Source organism: Amphiura filiformis, chromosome 17 (assembly GCF_039555335.1).
Source record: "Amphiura filiformis chromosome 17, Afil_fr2py, whole genome shotgun sequence".
NCBI lineage: Eukaryota > Metazoa > Echinodermata > Ophiuroidea > Amphilepidida > Amphiuridae > Amphiura > Amphiura filiformis.
Window position 1 is genome coordinate 36,933,110 of NC_092644.1, and position 18,199 is coordinate 36,951,308.

Sequence of the window (18,199 nt, forward strand, 5' to 3'; positions counted from 1 at the left end):
TGTGATTATGTGATGGCAAAGTATTGGGTTACAAAAGTTTGTTGTATATACAACCTTCTCTCATTCAATATGAATAACAAGTGAATACATCAACTTCACCAACCCAAAATGCTAAAATTAAAACTTTTATGGAAATTAACAAGTGGCAGCACATATCGTGGATCAAAACAAATTTGAGATTGCCTGGCACTGGATGGAACGCAGACACACAAGACCTCCTTGTTCATAAAATGTGAATAGCTTAATATGTGTAGATAATTAAATTTGTAAGATAAATTAAGAAGCTTCACCCAAACAAGGTGTAAGACGATGTGAAACACAAAATATATATGTGTGGGACACACAAAATATATATGTAAGGGAGACACAAAATATATATGTGCGGGACACACAAAATATATATGTAAGGGAGACACAAAATATATAATATATAAGTGAGAATCGCAACTTGTATATATAATTCACTTAACAGCTTACGTCAAATCACAATAATGGTGCAGGCGCTATTGAATAGCAGGAGTATAATAAGTATGGATTGATTGGATTCAATTCACAAAATGTCATCAATAAAAACAACTACTGACAATAAAATTGGCTAAATAAACATATACACCACAATATAGCGATAAATTATGTTGCTTAATGATATAATACCCAAGTATTTTCCGAACAAAATCGTTAATATATGTATACATACAATTTCCACGAAATTAGTCTCATTCTGCTATTAATGAGTGTCATGCTTCCAGGAATTAACTTAACCACAGACATGCATTTGACATTGCATGAGGCACAAAACTGGTAAAAGAGAGTTTAGCCTTTTTGTGGAAAAAGAGTGTACATTATTACTTTTAGTATCTATGTCATTACATGTCTTCTTGCCTTAGTTCTGTCCATTTTTGTTTGAAGTATTTTACCAAAGCTCATTATACCTGATCCTAGAATGAAAGTCAGAAATAAAGAAAGTACTTTCTATCTGATGATCCTGTCAATTAAAATCGACACATCCCTTGATTGGTTAGTAGAGCTCTCGTAAAAGGGAGGTTCATTCATCTTGTGCCTTCATCTGAGGAAATGGTGGATGATGAGCCTTGCTTTCACTATTATGCAATCACAGAAAAAAGCGCAGTGATTTATAGTGCACTATGCATTATAAGCACAACACATTGATCCACAAGCCTCAGCACACTTTACAGGTTGTTGCTGACCTATGGGCCCCACAACATTCCATAAACCATTTAACAATAACTCAGGGACTTTACAGCTTCAAGAGCGCACACCTTAGAATTCCACAAATGACCTTCGCAACCAGGCTCAGCTCCCTGAGTTTTGTACAGGCTACAACGAGACAATTAGCAGTAAGTTTCTTGTCCAGGGGAATTTCAAGCCAACTCAATTTTTTCAAGAGAACATACTTAAACTACCAGGGTTCGAACCTGCAACCGCTTGCACCATAGTCAAACGCCTTATCGATTGAGCTACCTTGACTGCTTGACAGAAGAAGGCAAGATGATATTGGTTCTCTATAAATTACATCATTTCAAACATTAATATCTGAAACCAAGGCAAGAAGCAGTATGATGAACATGTACAAATAACAAATACACTCTTTTGCCAGAGAAAGACAAGTTTATCTCTGCAATGGTCAGCACCACCAGTATCTCTTGATTCACACAGCTTTAGAAGCACATGACATTATTTACAAAAACAATTCATTCAACAATGATTTCACATCAACATGAAATCAAGCACCAATTTTTTTTTAATCTTATATTTGTGACATGTTCTGATGAAACCAGTTAAAACTTTGTGCCCTCAAAGATTGAAACCATTAAAAACCATACATAAAATTCTAAAAATAGAATCATTTCTATATTCTGGTAAGCTCATGCGCAATGTTGACTATTTTGGGGCACTATGCATATCCGTCTAACACCTCATAAGGCTCATATCCTGACATTTGTCATTTGACCCAATTCAATGGGGTCAAAGGTCAAAACAGCTGACTCCACCTGCTCCATTTTAATCTCAACTGATATCAAAAGAACATGTCACATGTATAGAAATTGGCACTGCTGCTGAAATATAGTCACAGACAGACATTTAACTGACCAAAAATATATAAACTATATTCATATCGTATAGTCAGACACAATATGACTGTATCATCAATTAAAGCTACCATTGTTAAACAAGATTCTTAAATAGATGAGTACAATAATATATATACCATTGTAAAATGCAAACTATTTTGTTAATAACAATAATTAGATTGCACAAATCTTCACAATATCTTTTTTTTTAATGATGATAAGAGTAAGTATTACTATAAGTATGCATAATATGTATAATATTTCTAAGGCTCGTATATTGCATTGCTCTAGTCCACCAACAACTTGTTTATGTGCAAATTCTACAACGCCTAACCGTATCTTGATTGTACAACATCAGTTTGAATTCCTTAGTAGTAACTCACTTCATATTTTCACACGTGCTATAAAACTGTAATAGTCACCTGCTGAAAGTAGCAGATACAATTAGCCTAGCATAAGGGTAGGTATGAGACCAGCTTAGCGGGAGTTTATTGAATTCAGCAGTTCCCAACTTATCCATTCGAGGTCATTAGTCGAATTATCCAAACTGCATAGGAAGCATTGAACGTGTCATGTATACACCTATCCAATTCGCCATTACTGCGGTGCCCCTGATGTAAAACTGTGGTGTCCCAATGTCGGGGGTTCTATCCATTATTTATTGTCTGCTATACAGAATTGTACCAGAGAATTGTACACAACAGTGATATTTAATACACAATCAACGAATTAAATCTCCCACTCTGGTACATCAGTGTTGCCGTCAATAGAGGGCCAAATACAGTAAACGCTTCTCAGATTGGTGTATACCATCTCCCAATGCAGGCAAATGCAGATATGAACTGCATATACGTACAATACATACATGTATTTGCTGGAAAAACTTTCAATTCATTTCAGCAATAGGTTTAGACCATTCAGACAATATAATAGGGTCCAACAAAGTTTGACTTTGACCACACCCAAGTAGCTTTAATATATCTCCAACTGCACCAACCCCATTACCCACCATATACATACATAACAAAGTTTTTCTATCGGCAAGGCTATATGCATATTTGATTACTTTATTTCTCCCAGACAATGGGCTATTCCATTTAAGATCCACACTACCCCTGTGGAAGATTTTGGAAATATCTGCCACAGGGGAGTATGAATTTCAAATGGAATGAGCACATTAGGCAGCTCTATTTTAATTTCATATACCCTCTGAGAAAGATTCAACCTGAATCTACCCCCGAGGGAGAATGAATTTCAAATGGAGCTGCTAATGTGTTACTTCCATTTGAAAATCATACTCCCCCTGTGGAAGATATTTCCAAAATCTTCCAGGGGGGTGTGGATTTGAAATGGAACAGCCCAATTAATACACTAACAATAATTGACTTGATCTGGTCCAACAAGGCTTGCATCGGTTGTCATCTTTCATTAATACCAGCAAGATAGCTTCAGGTCTAGAGTCAGAAATTATTTAGGGAGGGAGTTCAGGGCTCAAAATTTAGCACCTATCCGTTGGCAAAATCCAGTCTGTAAATGCCTCGAGCAAACTGTACATGCTGGCGGCAAGTTGTAAAATACAGCCAACTCAATTGCCATCTGATTCAAGCTGAAACAGCGAACCAGTTGTTAAGTTAAGTGCAAATCCTGGTGAAGTTGTTCAAAGTGGGCTTTGTTGTGTCCACAGCGCATACCACACATGGGTGTCCCACTCAGAAGTTAACAAATTTTTCAAAATGAAGTCCCAATAGAAGCCATTTGGTGCACTATTTTTACCAAATGTGGGCTACTTATATGCAAATTTGCACAGAAAGGCAGTCTTTTGGCTACACTAGCAAACAATAATGGGTAAAACACATCTGACAGTCATATTCTTTTGACACCAAAAGCAATATGCTTTGCACCATTTGGAAGCATTGGAAACAGGTGCCTTTCACAATCTAACCTTGTTGCATCAGATCAAATCAAATCCCCATTAACCCTCTAGGCAGTGGCATCATCTAAGTACTGTATGCAAGGATATAGGGCCAGGGAATAGAAATATTTCAACACAAATAGAAATTCACTTGCCAAAATACAGTGCAAGTTTCAATTTCATCCACTTTCAAGGTTTATCGTTTTATTTATATCATGTATTTTTCACCTGTTTTTCAGGTCTGGGGAAACTACTGCACATTACATTACACAGGGCAGCTTTTTCACCTTTTTTCAGGTCTGGGGAAACTACTGTGCACTATTACACAGGGCAGCTTTTATCTCCCATCCATATAGCCCTCAAGTGATGGGATTTTTATCCTCCTCATCATTACATCTTCAATTCTTACATACATACATCAGCCTCTACATAAAGCAACAGACTTAGAATATATATATATATATTGCAGTTTACTTACTGGAAGTCCCTACATAGCATCTATGTGTTTCTCTACTTTTAGCCCGTATCCTTGCCTTCATCCACTCCTACGATGATGGCTTCTGTAGAATACGATTATACCCCCATCCTTCACCTTTTCTTTGGAAGAGTTTAGTTTCCCAACTTGTACTGGATTCTTTCCTTTGTCTCTCCTCTTGGCGCTGCCTTTCTTCCAGCTGAAATCAAAAATTTCGTTTTGAAATCATTCATTTCATTGTTTGTTCATATATCATATCACTATACAACCATCATATGCAAGTTCTTAACGCTGCTTTCACACTTTTCTGCCGCTCGCCACTTTGCTGCTCTGAAGAGGATTTTACTTCACTGCGCAGTCGCATCAGAAACGCTAGCGGTGACAAGCAGAAAGCCGATATATTGATCACTCCACCGCTTTGCCGCGGTGGCAGCACCGCTGGGAGTTGAATTCAAATCACCTTTGAGCGGTGCCGCTCTGACGTATGAGAACAAAATACGATTTTGGAGCGGTGCTGAGCGGCAAGAGTGGCTTTCAGAGTCGTGCCGCTGCCGCTGAGCGGTGTGCCGTTCCGCTTGCAGACAAGTGTAAGCGGCATGATAAAGCATCACGCCGCTCAGTGGCAAGCAGCAGAAAGTATGAAACCAGCATTAAGGTACTCATGATATTAAACCTAACCACCCAGAATGCAACAAAAATATAGTGCAGAACGAAGCAACTGCGAGCCCAAGCATCCCACATAATCTGAGCACTCCTATAAACACAAATATGTTGGCCGGCCAGGTCACCACACATGACATGGCGTGATATCACAAGCTTGTGCTCCAAAACCAGAGGGGTTGGTGGTTCAAAACCAGTCAGAAAAGACAAAAACAACTTTGCTTTTTGTCTTCTTATCTTCTTCCCTCTCCCTCCTCCAGAAAAGCAGGAAAGGTGTTATTCTTAGGTGAGGCCTAAAAACTAGTTTCAGACTTAAGGTTCAGATAAATGTTAAGGTCATCTTAACCGTTAAGAGCCAGTTTGGGTTTTTTTGATGGCTAGTATTTTACACGCCCCTTTTCATAGATACTTAAAAAGACATGGTTGTTCATTTTTCATCAAATTTACCTTCATTTTTCATGCAAAAATCAAGAACAAAACTGGCAGCACCCCTTTTGGTAAATTGGTTACTCCTCATCTACATTTCTAGGCTGTGGAGTGTCTTCCTTATAGATATTCATTTGAATTGTGATTTTATGAGCCTTGCGTCATTCAAACACCTTACAATACATTTACAGATCCAACAAATATAATGAGATGATCATGACATGGTAGGTGTAAAAGACAATTATCAACAGGATTTGACGGGATGCTACAAAACAAACTTACATATCTCTTGTGTTCTGTTGCAGTATTTATATCACCAACTTTTAGACTATTTGTAACATGTTGCCACAGACGACGGGATTCAAATGTTCCTTGCAGGCTGATTGGCCGCACCTTCTTTGGAATGCTGGGCAATTTGGTAGTGTCTATAACTTTTTTGTCTCCCTGTTGCGAAACAAAAATTATTATCAACTTATATACAGGTTTGTTCCAGTTGAAATCCATACACCTGCTATGGAGGACATGACCTTAATCTCTAACACAAGGGGTGCAGATTTCAAATGGAGTCACCTATTCAGGGAACTCCCTGTGTGGGAGATTATGCTTATGTCTTCCATGGGGGGTATATGGATTTCAACTGGAATAACCCATTAATGTAGAAAAGTATTATTGCAGATTTGTAACATATGAACCTCAATATTACAAATCATGTGAGAAAAAAAGTGATGATCTTTGCTAAAAAACAATAAATAAGTTAGGAATTTGGCTTTCAAGGTATTTGTAATTCTTAGTTTGATGAAACCTATGTTTTACCTCATTAATTCAGCTTCAAATGGGCAGAAAACCTTCTACAGTATTGTTACTGCTATTATTTCATAATTTTTGGTAAGGAATAGCAAAATTAAAATTTCACCAAAATCATATGTGACACGATCTGGTTCATGGGGGGCCAAAGGAGGCATTTTTGAAAATTGAGTTACTGTAATTATTACATTATACATACAATAGGCTATCATTTATTGAAAACACCAAAGGTCTAGCATACTTGGTTCTAAAGTTATGGCATTTTTTGATGTAATTTATTGTTTTTTTACTCATATTTTTACCTTTATCTCAGTTTCAAATTTGCCGCCTTTGCCCCCCATCAGAGGATGATTTAAGCACTTCCCAGCAAGTCTTGCGGTTAGCACAACTGTGTGAGTGAACATGACACCACTGCCCGCCCACTGCATACACACGTGCACGGTTAAATTTGAATTTGGACAGATATATTTACAATAAAAACACCTTCTAAAGGTTGGTCGATTTCACATTTTATGTTATCTACAGAAGGTGTGGATTATCCTTCATGCATACATCACTTTAGATCTGAAATCGACCAACTAATAATGACACACGGGCAATTCTAAAACAACATCTTTTGCACAGAGTTCAATGGGATTTGAAAAGTAAAGTGGTAGTTGAAACTCTAGTGATAACACTTTTACAGTGCATGATGGGGCTTCCTTAAATCATCCTCTGGCCCCCCATGGACCAGATCGTGTCACATATACAGTTTAATGCATGATAAACATAATGGTCACTCCTCATCTACAATTATACATCTTTGATACAGCATGCATTGATATTTTGATCATCATTTTAACATGACCACACCAAAAATCTCTCAATAGATATCTAACCCCTACACACACATTTCACAAGTATCTTGTACTACATACCGATGAATATGAAAACTCCAAGGTTCCATTCCACTCCCCACTAATTCTACATATAACAGCATTGCTAGGATTCTTCACTTCCGCACTCACTCGATGTACTTTACCACCATAAAATGGCTGCAATACAAAAAATAGAGTGGTACAAACAAATGCGAGAGGTTAATACTTGGCTGATCATCACCACCTTTTACATTCATCCTGATCTCCATGATTTTATTTTTTATGTTAGACTTAAACTTGCTAAATATGTTAGAAAGTTATTTTCACTAGAACTATGTGAGAAAAGTAATTTTCACTAGAACTCTTAAACTGAATATATACTCAATCGCTTTTGCTGAAAAGCGATTCTCACGAATGCTCTGTGTTTACTTCTGTTTTCAGAGTGACAAGCTGTTCAATCGATACAGATCGCTGCAGCCAAAACAACATCGTTTTTGCTAGTTGAAGAAATCTCAACTCCCGAGCAATGTTGCGTGACACGTGAATGCATCAACCAATCATTTCCTATCAACTGAATTTATTATTTTGCAACGTACATCTCTCAATTGTTAACTTTCGGAGAGGAATAAATTCAAAACAATAATTATTGACAGCAATGGATGTTCTTAAATTTTATTTTGTATCCTTTTTTAATTGTCGTCCGCAATCACTAACGCCATGATTAGTATAAATGCGAAAGCAACTAGCGATGCATCGCAAAATTTGGTGATCACCCATCACTTTTCAAAAGCAATGCATCACAATTGCTCAGCGATCGAGTATAAATTCAAATGTAACAACGTCTTTATCATGGATCACCTGGCCCACCTCATGAGACATGGGGAGAGCGGGTTTGATCTTTTTTGTCATGCTAAGATTTGAACTCGCGATCTCTGGCACCAAAGGGAAAGACCATAACCAGTGTGCACCGCTGCTCCCTTTCTTGTGCCCCTTCAGCAGATTCACTGATAATGAGGAAAAGCCTGGTAAGGTAATAAACCAGGCCTGGAACTGGAAAATATGTTTATTTCATGGGAAAATAAGTCAAACTTTAAGGCCAAACTTTCTGATAAAGATAACAAAATCTCTTACAATTTGTAATGCATTAGCTTTACATGTGGAAATATAATTCCCATACATTAGGGATGGGTTATTCCGTTTATTTTTCTACGAGTTTAACGCATCAGTGATGCGTGCGTTTAACGTATTAACACGCACTGATCCAGCCCCGTCTGGCGGCAAGATTTCATGATAATACGATAGGTGCGGTGCACCTCACAAAACCGGAATTTCTAACAGAATATGTTAGTACCAATGACGCCGTACACAAGGTAAAATTCGCGAAGTCAACAGACCAAACATGTCAGAAACTATGCATTATTTTGATGTATTAGTGTCAAATAATTAATGTTTTGAGCAGCAAGTTTCATGTAAATTATTAAAGTCGTTTCAGCTTTTGTTACTTTACACTATTGATTAGCATTGAAAATGGAAAATTGAAGGTTGAAAATGACTTGCGTGTTACACGTTTACCACAATTACTAAACGTTTAACGGATCATGCGTGCGTTTAACGGTACATGCGTTCACAAACTTACCTTTGTGTGAAATGTAATAGCTGCTTGGTAGCCTGACTGAGGGCACTGTATATTGCACCTACCACCTAGTTCCATCCAAGGTACTGTGAGTATAGATCTACCATATGCACTGGGGAATGTTGCTGTGTATTCTTCACCGTGATCTAATAATGATATCACACCTGGATAACGACAAGGAACCACATAGGTACTGTTAGTGACAAAGTATTACTTAATTAAAGTTGCTGTTCATAAAAACATTTGCGATGCGATCAAGCTAAATGAGTGGTTTGTCAAGCAAAATCAAAATTAAGTTTTAAATTTCAATGTATGTATCATTACATATTCAGAGCTTTAATTTGTTGAAAACTCCCATCACAATTGGACTTATGGTTCTAAAGTTATGCTCATTTTAGTATTGCTCAGAACAATGAAATACAAAAGATGTTGAATCCTATTATTGACTATATCTCAAAATACCGTAAAAACTCAATAGTTATCATATGTGCTTACTATATCGAGCGCTTTTAAAACATGCAAACATGAAAAGCCACATCCACAAAAGCGTAAAGGGTTTTGAGCAAATCATAGACACACATAGTTATATACGAACAAGTAAACCTACAAATGTGTGTCTCAACCCCATTAGCTCAGTTGGTGAAGTGCCAGACTTTGGTGCAATTTCATGTTTTCAAAAGCGCTTGATAGTAAGCACATATGCTAACTATCGAGTTTTTACGGTATTAGCGCTTTGGGTGACAGAGCAAGTGCCGGTAATGGGGTCTTTGGTTGACAGCGATGGTGAAAAGGGGGGTCTTAACAGCCATACATACACGCCACCTCCAAAGTGGGAGTGTCCATTTAGGTTGATCACATTTCATATTTGTAAGATACAGACCATTTCACCAAGGTCACACAAAAAAAGGTTTTTAATTGAAACAGTACCACTGAATTTAAATGGTAAATTTGTCACAATATGTATGCTACCACTAACTGTGGTTTTATTTAGATATGTACATGGTTTGATATGCAGGCTGCTACTGCTCAATGGTTTACTTTTGAAAAAGTCTATAATTTCATTATATGTCTTCACTGTGACCAAATGACCTTAACTCCTACAACTTATAGAATACGCACAACCCTTATTTCTTGACCCCAACATCTATACTGGAAATTTCAATTGAATGAACACAGCCTTTTTTTTGCGTACACTTTGCGATGCACGCCAGCGTGTGTGACTGTGCGTGTGTAACGCCGAAGTGAATCTAACCATGCCAACGCACTTGTGATGGATTAGTATTGTATCCAAGATTGTGTGTTTGTGTTGTATTTTGAAATACGCAATATACGATCGTGGTTGGATCGAGTAAAGCTGTTGAAAGCTGTGTTCATTCAATTGAAATTCCTAGTAGAAAACCTCATACAACACCACTATCCTTTTTAATGGCATCTTCTCAGTATAATACACAATTATTTTTTATCAAAACATTTTTATAGATATGAAATTATAAACTTTTGTAAGCCTTTGAAATTAAATTTTTTTTTGAGGAACAGGAGGACAAATAGATGTGTAAGCTTACCTTCTCCCACCATATTGACACCCACTGACATCCCTAGGAACTTGGACTTGGTCCAGATCCATGAATTCATACAGATGTTTTTACTTGCACACTCCGCATAAAATGCTGACACTGAAAAACAAATATCAGATTAAATAATGTTTAGATTTGAAAAACATTAACCCTTACACCCAAAAATACCACAGAATACCACGATGAAAAAATCAAATCATGCAATGCATCCCAGGGTCTGCGATAACGCAATCAGCCTAAGCGCCAAATGCTCACGGAATTGCTGGCCGGGCAGCAATAACCCGCCTAGCTCCCGGTCCGCGATTGTGTGCTTGGCATGCGGGGGGTCAAAGGTTCGAATCCCGGGGTGCCAAGTCAAAAATTCTTCTTGAAAAAAAATCGGATCTTCTGTGACTTCCGATAGCAAAAACCTGGGTCAGTGTTAGGGTTAAGAAAGATGTATTTTTCCACATTAGAGCCTATGTTAACCCTTACACCCAAAAATACCACAGAATACCACGATGAAAAAATCAAATCATGCACGCATCCCAGGGACTGCGATGACGCAATCAGCCTAAGCGCCAAATGCTCACGGAATTGCTGGCCGGGCAGCAATAACCCGTCTAGCTCCCTGTCCGCGATCGTGTGCTTGGCATGCGGGGGGTCAAAGGTTCGAATCCCGGGGGTGCCAAGTCAAAAATTCTTCTTCTTCTTGAAAAATCCGGATCTTCTGTGACTTCCGATAGCAAAAAACCTGGGTCAGTGTTAGGGTTAATACTGTTACCGGTATTATAAAATGCCCAAAACTGCTGACATTAAATCCACACATTTCTTTTTCATTTAGATTTATCTATGCACATGCAGTTGTACATATTGGAAATTGGACCAAACTAGATGGACAGAATAAGCCCATCTTTATGACTTTTGACAGAAATTTGATAATTACTTATGCAACAAACCTCACATCGATCATTAGAGTTTCAACAACTCTTCCTATACTTTTGTACAGGAGCCAACCGTTGTTAATCCGTGATGAACACACACTTTTGCAGTGAGCGTATAGCGTATACGCGATCGCAAGGTTACGCATACGCGTTACGCATGTGCGCGTAAAATTCGTCATGCCTGGAACGTATGCGTAAACATAAACTCACTTATGTTGGCGGAAGTATTACCGCTTTATTCTTTAGTTTTATTGCTGATATCAACAGAGAAATACCGCGATCTTATTGTAAGGTTGAGTGGCAATGACAAACAGACATTCCGAATGAAAGAATTATGTAAATTAGACATCTTTAGCTTGTTTCGTTGTTGAAAGGATTCAATCATGTTTCATCGTTGTTCATCACCGACAACAACTGCGCGTCAGCGCGTCTGCGTGGTTTATTTCGCCGGGCAGCTAAAGCTGCCCTCGCGGTAAACCACGCAGACGACGCTGAACGCATCGTTGTTAATCGGTGATGAACAACGGTGAAACATGATTGAATCCCTAATTCATTTATTTACAGGACATACGGTATTACCCTCATGTAAGCCTCAACTGATTTAGTCTAGTATCAACACGCCAGATGCAAACATTCAGAGTTCATCTCTCGTGGCGACTTTAGCCAACTGTTTTGCACATGCATGTATGCAGTGTCTTTAAACATGTTCATGTGCACCAGTGCTTTTAGTGAACACTTGTGTGATTTGAAGCTGTGCCCAATGAATATTTAACTGACTGCACATTCGCTAAATGCACTATCATACATAGCCGCTTTCACCAAACGTTTGACAAACATTTAGCAATCACAAAGGTTTGCCAAACATTGACAGGAGTTTACGAAAATGTTTGTGATCGAGTCATGCGTTTGGCAAAAACAGCTGTGTAGTACCCAATCCACCCTTCCCCTCCCATCTATAACTTCAGTTGAAGTTCATGGGACCTACCTGGTGGATGATGTGACACCTGTTCTGCTGTAAATGTAACCCTATCATTCCCATCAGTTGTGCTTCCAACTGTTTCTGTTTTATCCACTTCTGTTTGTACTTCTTCCTGCGTTGATTTTGTTGGTTGTGGTACATCCCACGAACAATGGAAAGTTTCACCTATGATCGGATTGAATGGCTTCTTGGCAAGGGAACCCTGGGAATATGGAGATAATTTCATATTATTTTGTATTAGAGTAAATTCAGATACATATCTGTTCCCCTACTGGCATTGGATGAGCCAATTACTATTGGCCAAGACAATTACTGTTTGAGTCTAGTTAGGCAATTACTATTCATCGATGAAGGTGTCTCAAAGGTGTTCTGTGGTACAGGTGCTTACCCCATACACAGTGTCAACAGCCAGTGTTATAAATATAAACTTAATACTCCGTTGGTGAGCGACGCGACGGGCGATTGGTATTTCACCGAACGCAAGAAAAGGAGGCCTACCGTATCTGATTGGCTAGAAATCGATCGCTTTGTCGCTCAGAGGTGTAGTACAAACTCAAAATGGAGACATATATTCAATTCGATTGAATCAATATTCTATTATTGACGCAGATAAAGAAAGTCGATAAATGTACATTGTATTATAGATACAGCACCTGGGTTTTACACGGGTTCCTTTGTATAATTCATTTCTCAAACAGTTGAAAATATCATAACTTTTACTTTGGATTTCAAAATCTTTACTTATAAAATGCAGTTAAAGATATCCACAGCAAACAGCAAGGCCCCGCTAATTAGTGTATTGCTTTTCGAATTAGTGTACTGGAAACAAAACCTGCGTTTTACCTGAAAACAAATCGAATTTTCTATAATAGTAACACCATATGTGGTACTGATCATGCGCAAATCGTAGAATAGAAACTAAGCGGCAGGATCTATGGCAGGGCTATGGTATCTCATATCATGTAAATGGTATGCTTAGCCTGAGTCGCTCAGCCTATCTCGAACAAAATCGCCATGCGTAGCTTTTGAAAAATGAGAGGATTCATGGTACTATCACGGCAATTTTTGACACAAAGATATAGGGATGATGACGCAGTGCCATATTGGCATTTCATTTTCATGATGCTTGTGCTTATACTTATTTTTAATTATACAGTAGTAATAGTGCATAGTGACAAGTTTTATTTACCTTTCTGCCAACATGAAATGAGCATAAATAATATTCCACTACAGCAATCATTCTGGCATCAGGTGTAGATAACCCAGCTATCCTGTAATAATACAATAATAATAAATTTTGGATTTATATGATGCAATTTGCAGAGGATTCAAAAGCTGTAATTTTGCTGCAACTTGTGAATCATCAGATTCAGATCGCATCAACTAGGCCGGTTGCAGCTGAACCTGTCGCAAACCTATCCACAGATTGTAACATCCACCAATTATCTGTGCAACGCCCCAAATTCTATTGGGTGAAGAAGTTTTTGATAACCAAACAACTAATCACTGATCACCTGGGAAGGGCAAATAGTCCTAAATCTAGATGTAAAATATCATACAAGTTCAAGAGGCATTTTTTTATTTTGCCGATAGCCACATGATAATGCAACTTTCCATAAGTGAGTCAAAAATACATGTTGTTGTCTAACAATATTTTTAATAGCTCCTTATCATCAGGTATTGTTCCATCAAAATTGAAAACGGCCAAAGTGAATCCGGTTTTTAAATCTGGTGACAAACATAAATTTACCAATTATCGTCCCATTTCTATTTTACCATCTATCTCAAAACTGCTCGAGAAGATCATTTATAACCGGATCCTTGACTTCATTACTGATCACAAAATTCTCAGTCCGAACCAATTTGGCTTTCGCAAAAATCATTCCACTTACATGGCTATTAATAACCTGTATGACACCATTACCACTGCAATTGACAATAAACTATGCACAGTAGGTATCTTCCTTGATTTAAGCAAGGCTTTTGACACCCTTGACCATTCCATTCTCCTTCAAAAACTTTACCACTGTGGCATTAGAGGAACTTCCAATTTGTGGATCAAAAACTATTTAAAGGATAGACAACAATTTGTTGTCTTCAATGGGAAACATTCCACCACTAATACCATCCATTGTGGAGTTCCACAGGGTTCGATCCTCGGTCCCTTACTTTTCCTCCTTTACATAAATGATTTGCCCAACTGCTCCTCTAAGCTTAAATTTATTTTATTCGCAGATGATACTAATATAATTTGTACCAATAAAGATCCTAATACCCTTGAAACCCTGCTAAATAAAGATCTTGAAATAATTTCTAACTGGTTTAAATTAAACAAGCTGTCATTAAATGTAAATAAAACTAATTACATGATATTTAAAAGTAAATATAGTCGAATCCCAACATTGACATTAAAGTTAAGATTGATAATAAACAATTAGGTCAAGTTAATACTACTAAATTCTTAGGGATCCTAATTGATGATAATTTAAGTTGGAAGTCCCACACCACTCACGCCTGTAATATCATCTCTAAATATAATGGCATCATCAGAAAAGTTAAGCAATTTCTTCCAATTGAGTCCTTGCCAACCTTATACAACTCGTTGGTTTATCCTTACTTAAACTATTGTGCAATTATCTGGGCTGATAATAATAATTCACACCGTGACTCTGTTCTCCTGTTGCAAAAGAAGCTCGTCAGAACCTGCACTAACTCACTCTGGTTAGCACATTCTGACCCACTTTTTTCAACACTTAAAACATTAAAAATTCATGATTTGTACATTCTTCAAATTGTAATTTTTATGTATCAATTTTATCATTGTCTCCTTCCCAACGACCTACTTGATCAAAATTATTTTACTATCAACAGTGATGTGCATAACTACAACACTCGTCATGCAGGTGATATCCATATTGAGCAAACCAACACGTGCCTTGCATATAACACCATCAGAATCCAAGGTGCATTACTTTGGAATAATTTACCACCAATCCTGAAAAGCGCACCTTCGGTAGCTGTTTTAAACAACACATGAAAAAACATCTCCTTGGAAAATATTTGCCAAGTGAATCGTAATTACATTCATGTTTCATTACTACTTTAAAACGGTCTCTCATTTCTTGCTATCAGGTCAGCTTTATGTCGGCACCCTAATTTTTTGGTACATTATTTAGTTTACCATCAGTTTTATATTTTCCAATTATGTATCATTTCACTCCAAATTGTGTGCCCAGTGCATGGACAGCCTTGTGGCCATAACTGCTTGCTTTCACTATCTCGTCCATAGGCACTCAGTGCACGATTTTGAGTGAAAATTGTACCGGCGTATTTTATTTTTTTTGGTTAAATGTTGTATGTTGTAACTTTAGGCCGAGGGCACTGCACCTCACGCTCTGCGTTAGCAGTGTCCTCATCCATCTCATTGACGTTTTTCATAAAAATAGTTGCTTTTTCCATTATATTATTGTATATAAAATACATCATTATTGTATCTCATTGTATCATAATTATATTGTGTATAATGAATGGATGAAAATAAATTGATTGATTGATTGATATTTTTTTATTTCAATTCTGTTACGAAATCCATGAGTTGTCAAAACAAATCCAGTGTGAGTACTGTTTTTGGAATGGTTGAACGTAAAGGAATGTTTACTGTTAAACACCAGGTGAGTCTAGAAAATATTCACTTCCCACAATGCATTTCTTCCCTGTACTGAGTTGCTATTCAGTGCAACATGGGATGAAAATTAAAAGAAATACCTCAAATGCATGATCTGGATGAGCTCTGTTAATTGAGGTATTATTTGTCACTATCGACCAACGTTGCACTAAAAATCAATACAGGGAAGAAATGCATTATGGGAAGTGTAGGATATCTTCTCTGAGGTGAGTTAACACTATAATTTCTGGCAGAGAAGAATGGCAGTTGTTTACTTTTTGAGAGCGTGCAGAGCTTAAACACGGAAGTGGATTTCTGATTGGCTGATTCAATTGTCTGACAATCATAACAACCTGATAATCTGATTGGCCGATTACTCGTCAAAGCATTGGACGGCACAGAGGAGCGCTCTTGAAAGGAACACAAAGATTCACATATTTTGCTCATTACCATATTCGTCCGAGTATAGTCCCACGTTCGAGTATAGTCCCACCCACCCCCCCCCACCCCCATTTTTTTTTATGTTGTTTATTTTCGGTTTTGGAGTGTCCCTGGACCTAGACCTAAACGCTAGGATCATTCATGGTTGACCTAAAAAAGAAAAGAAATTCAAATATAATCCCACCCCCCAATTTTGAAAAATTTTCACCTAAAAAATGGGTGGGATTATACTCGGATGAATACGGTAATCGGGCGCTTGCGTCAAGGGACTACCATTCTTCTCTGAAACCGGGCTTAGATGAGCTTACCTTACAAACATATCAGGGTGTGCCATAAAGTCTGCATACATTTCTAATAAGGACCTCTTCTCTAGAATAAATGTAGGTAGCACCACCTGTCATAGAAATATAACATTGAAATTACATAACATGCACTTTAATCACATCATTTTAAAATGACGATATTTGGTGACTTTGTGAATCTGGGTCTTAAAAGGACAGTATAAAAAAAAACTTGTGGGCAACAACAATTTGATATGATTTCCTGTTTTTGAGATATATAGTACAAAAACTAAATTTGACAGCTTAGAGAGCTAAATCATGAAATGTGTATAAGTTAGGTTATGGGGTGTTTCAGTAACCACTCCCTGAATAAGCCAATTTCTTTATCAACAATTTTATAATGATCCCAAAGCTTGTGGTCTACTCCCAAATCATGTGCAATAATAAGTCTATACAACATTCTGTTGTTGAATTATGAGTCAAAACCAAATTTTAGATGACATACAATCAAGTAAAAAAATAGTAGCCACACCTTGATAATATGTTGGAACTTTTCATTGCCTGATATATAACTGTGTTTGATGAGAAGTACAAATATTCCCCTTTCCTCTTCCCTCTCCCAGTCTCTCAATCAATGTTGGGGAGACTGCAGAGCCCAATGTCAAAAGTGCGTTCATCAACATTGAATTGGGAGAGAGGTGTGGCGATTTACATTTAGTATGTCAGAGTGTGCCAAAATTATTTTCCTTGATTGTATCTTATTCCGGTGATAGAAATTTTTGAGGTAGCCTGTAGGATGCCATGATATTTCACAGAACCACTGTATGTCCAATTCTTAGTCAGTGGGAGTGGTCTAGTTCGTAGACACATTTCTGATTGGACAATCGCATGATTTCGGGTGCCGTCTATCAGGCTGTAGACTACCCCACGTCATCATGCGTCTTGATAATGCGTAACACGCGTGTAGAGGTGCGCGTATGTATCGCGCTGGATGCGTAGACTAGTGCGGAATACGCGAACGCGCTAGCAGTACGCGCAACAGAATACGTGAAGTTGTAAACAAGTTTCGATCATTTTATAATGAGGGGAGTTTTTATGACGGTAACTTAGTTTTTGCTTTAAAAAATTGTTTAGATGACAGGCAGGTCCAATATTTTTATCGTAGTGGATACCGGCTGCGCCGCATCCACTACTCAAAATATTGGACCTGCCTGTCGCTCTATCACATGGTAGAGGATAGGCAAAATAAAAATTCCTATCGTTTATTCTCTAAGTCGCTACCCTTGTTAAATCCATTCCTAATTTGAGTTGTGATAACAAGTGTAATATAACACTTTTATGTTCCTCTACACCACCCAAATCTCTGTCTGTTTCCTGCTTTGTGTCTGCTACTTCATCTGCTGGGTTGATATCTGATTGAGAATGAAAAGTAATGAAAATACTTGATGAAATTATCTTATTCAAATAGAACAGGGCT

The 18,199-nt window shown here is 37.7% G+C and overlaps 1 protein-coding gene across 3 annotated transcripts in view; it reads right to left on the reverse strand.

Annotated features, from left to right (window-relative positions):
• Positions 1-3,430: 3,430 nt before the first annotated feature.
• LOC140137730 (oxysterol-binding protein-related protein 11-like) overlaps positions 3,431-18,199 on the reverse strand; it is a 38,095-nt gene continuing 23,326 nt past the window's right edge. For all 3 annotated transcript variants that reach the window (XM_072159495.1, XM_072159494.1, XM_072159496.1), the window contains 9 exons: positions 18,004-18,134; positions 16,750-16,835; positions 13,526-13,607; positions 12,343-12,538; positions 10,423-10,533; positions 8,864-9,024; positions 7,288-7,404; positions 5,849-6,010; positions 3,431-4,679 (listed from right to left, as the gene is read on the reverse strand). In XM_072159495.1, coding sequence (XP_072015596.1) covers positions 4,551-4,679; positions 5,849-6,010; positions 7,288-7,404; positions 8,864-9,024; positions 10,423-10,533; positions 12,343-12,538; positions 13,526-13,607; positions 16,750-16,835; positions 18,004-18,134 — 1,175 coding nt within the window. In that variant the 3' untranslated portion in view covers positions 3,431-4,550. The remainder of the gene's footprint in view (positions 4,680-5,848; positions 6,011-7,287; positions 7,405-8,863; positions 9,025-10,422; positions 10,534-12,342; positions 12,539-13,525; positions 13,608-16,749; positions 16,836-18,003; positions 18,135-18,199) is intronic.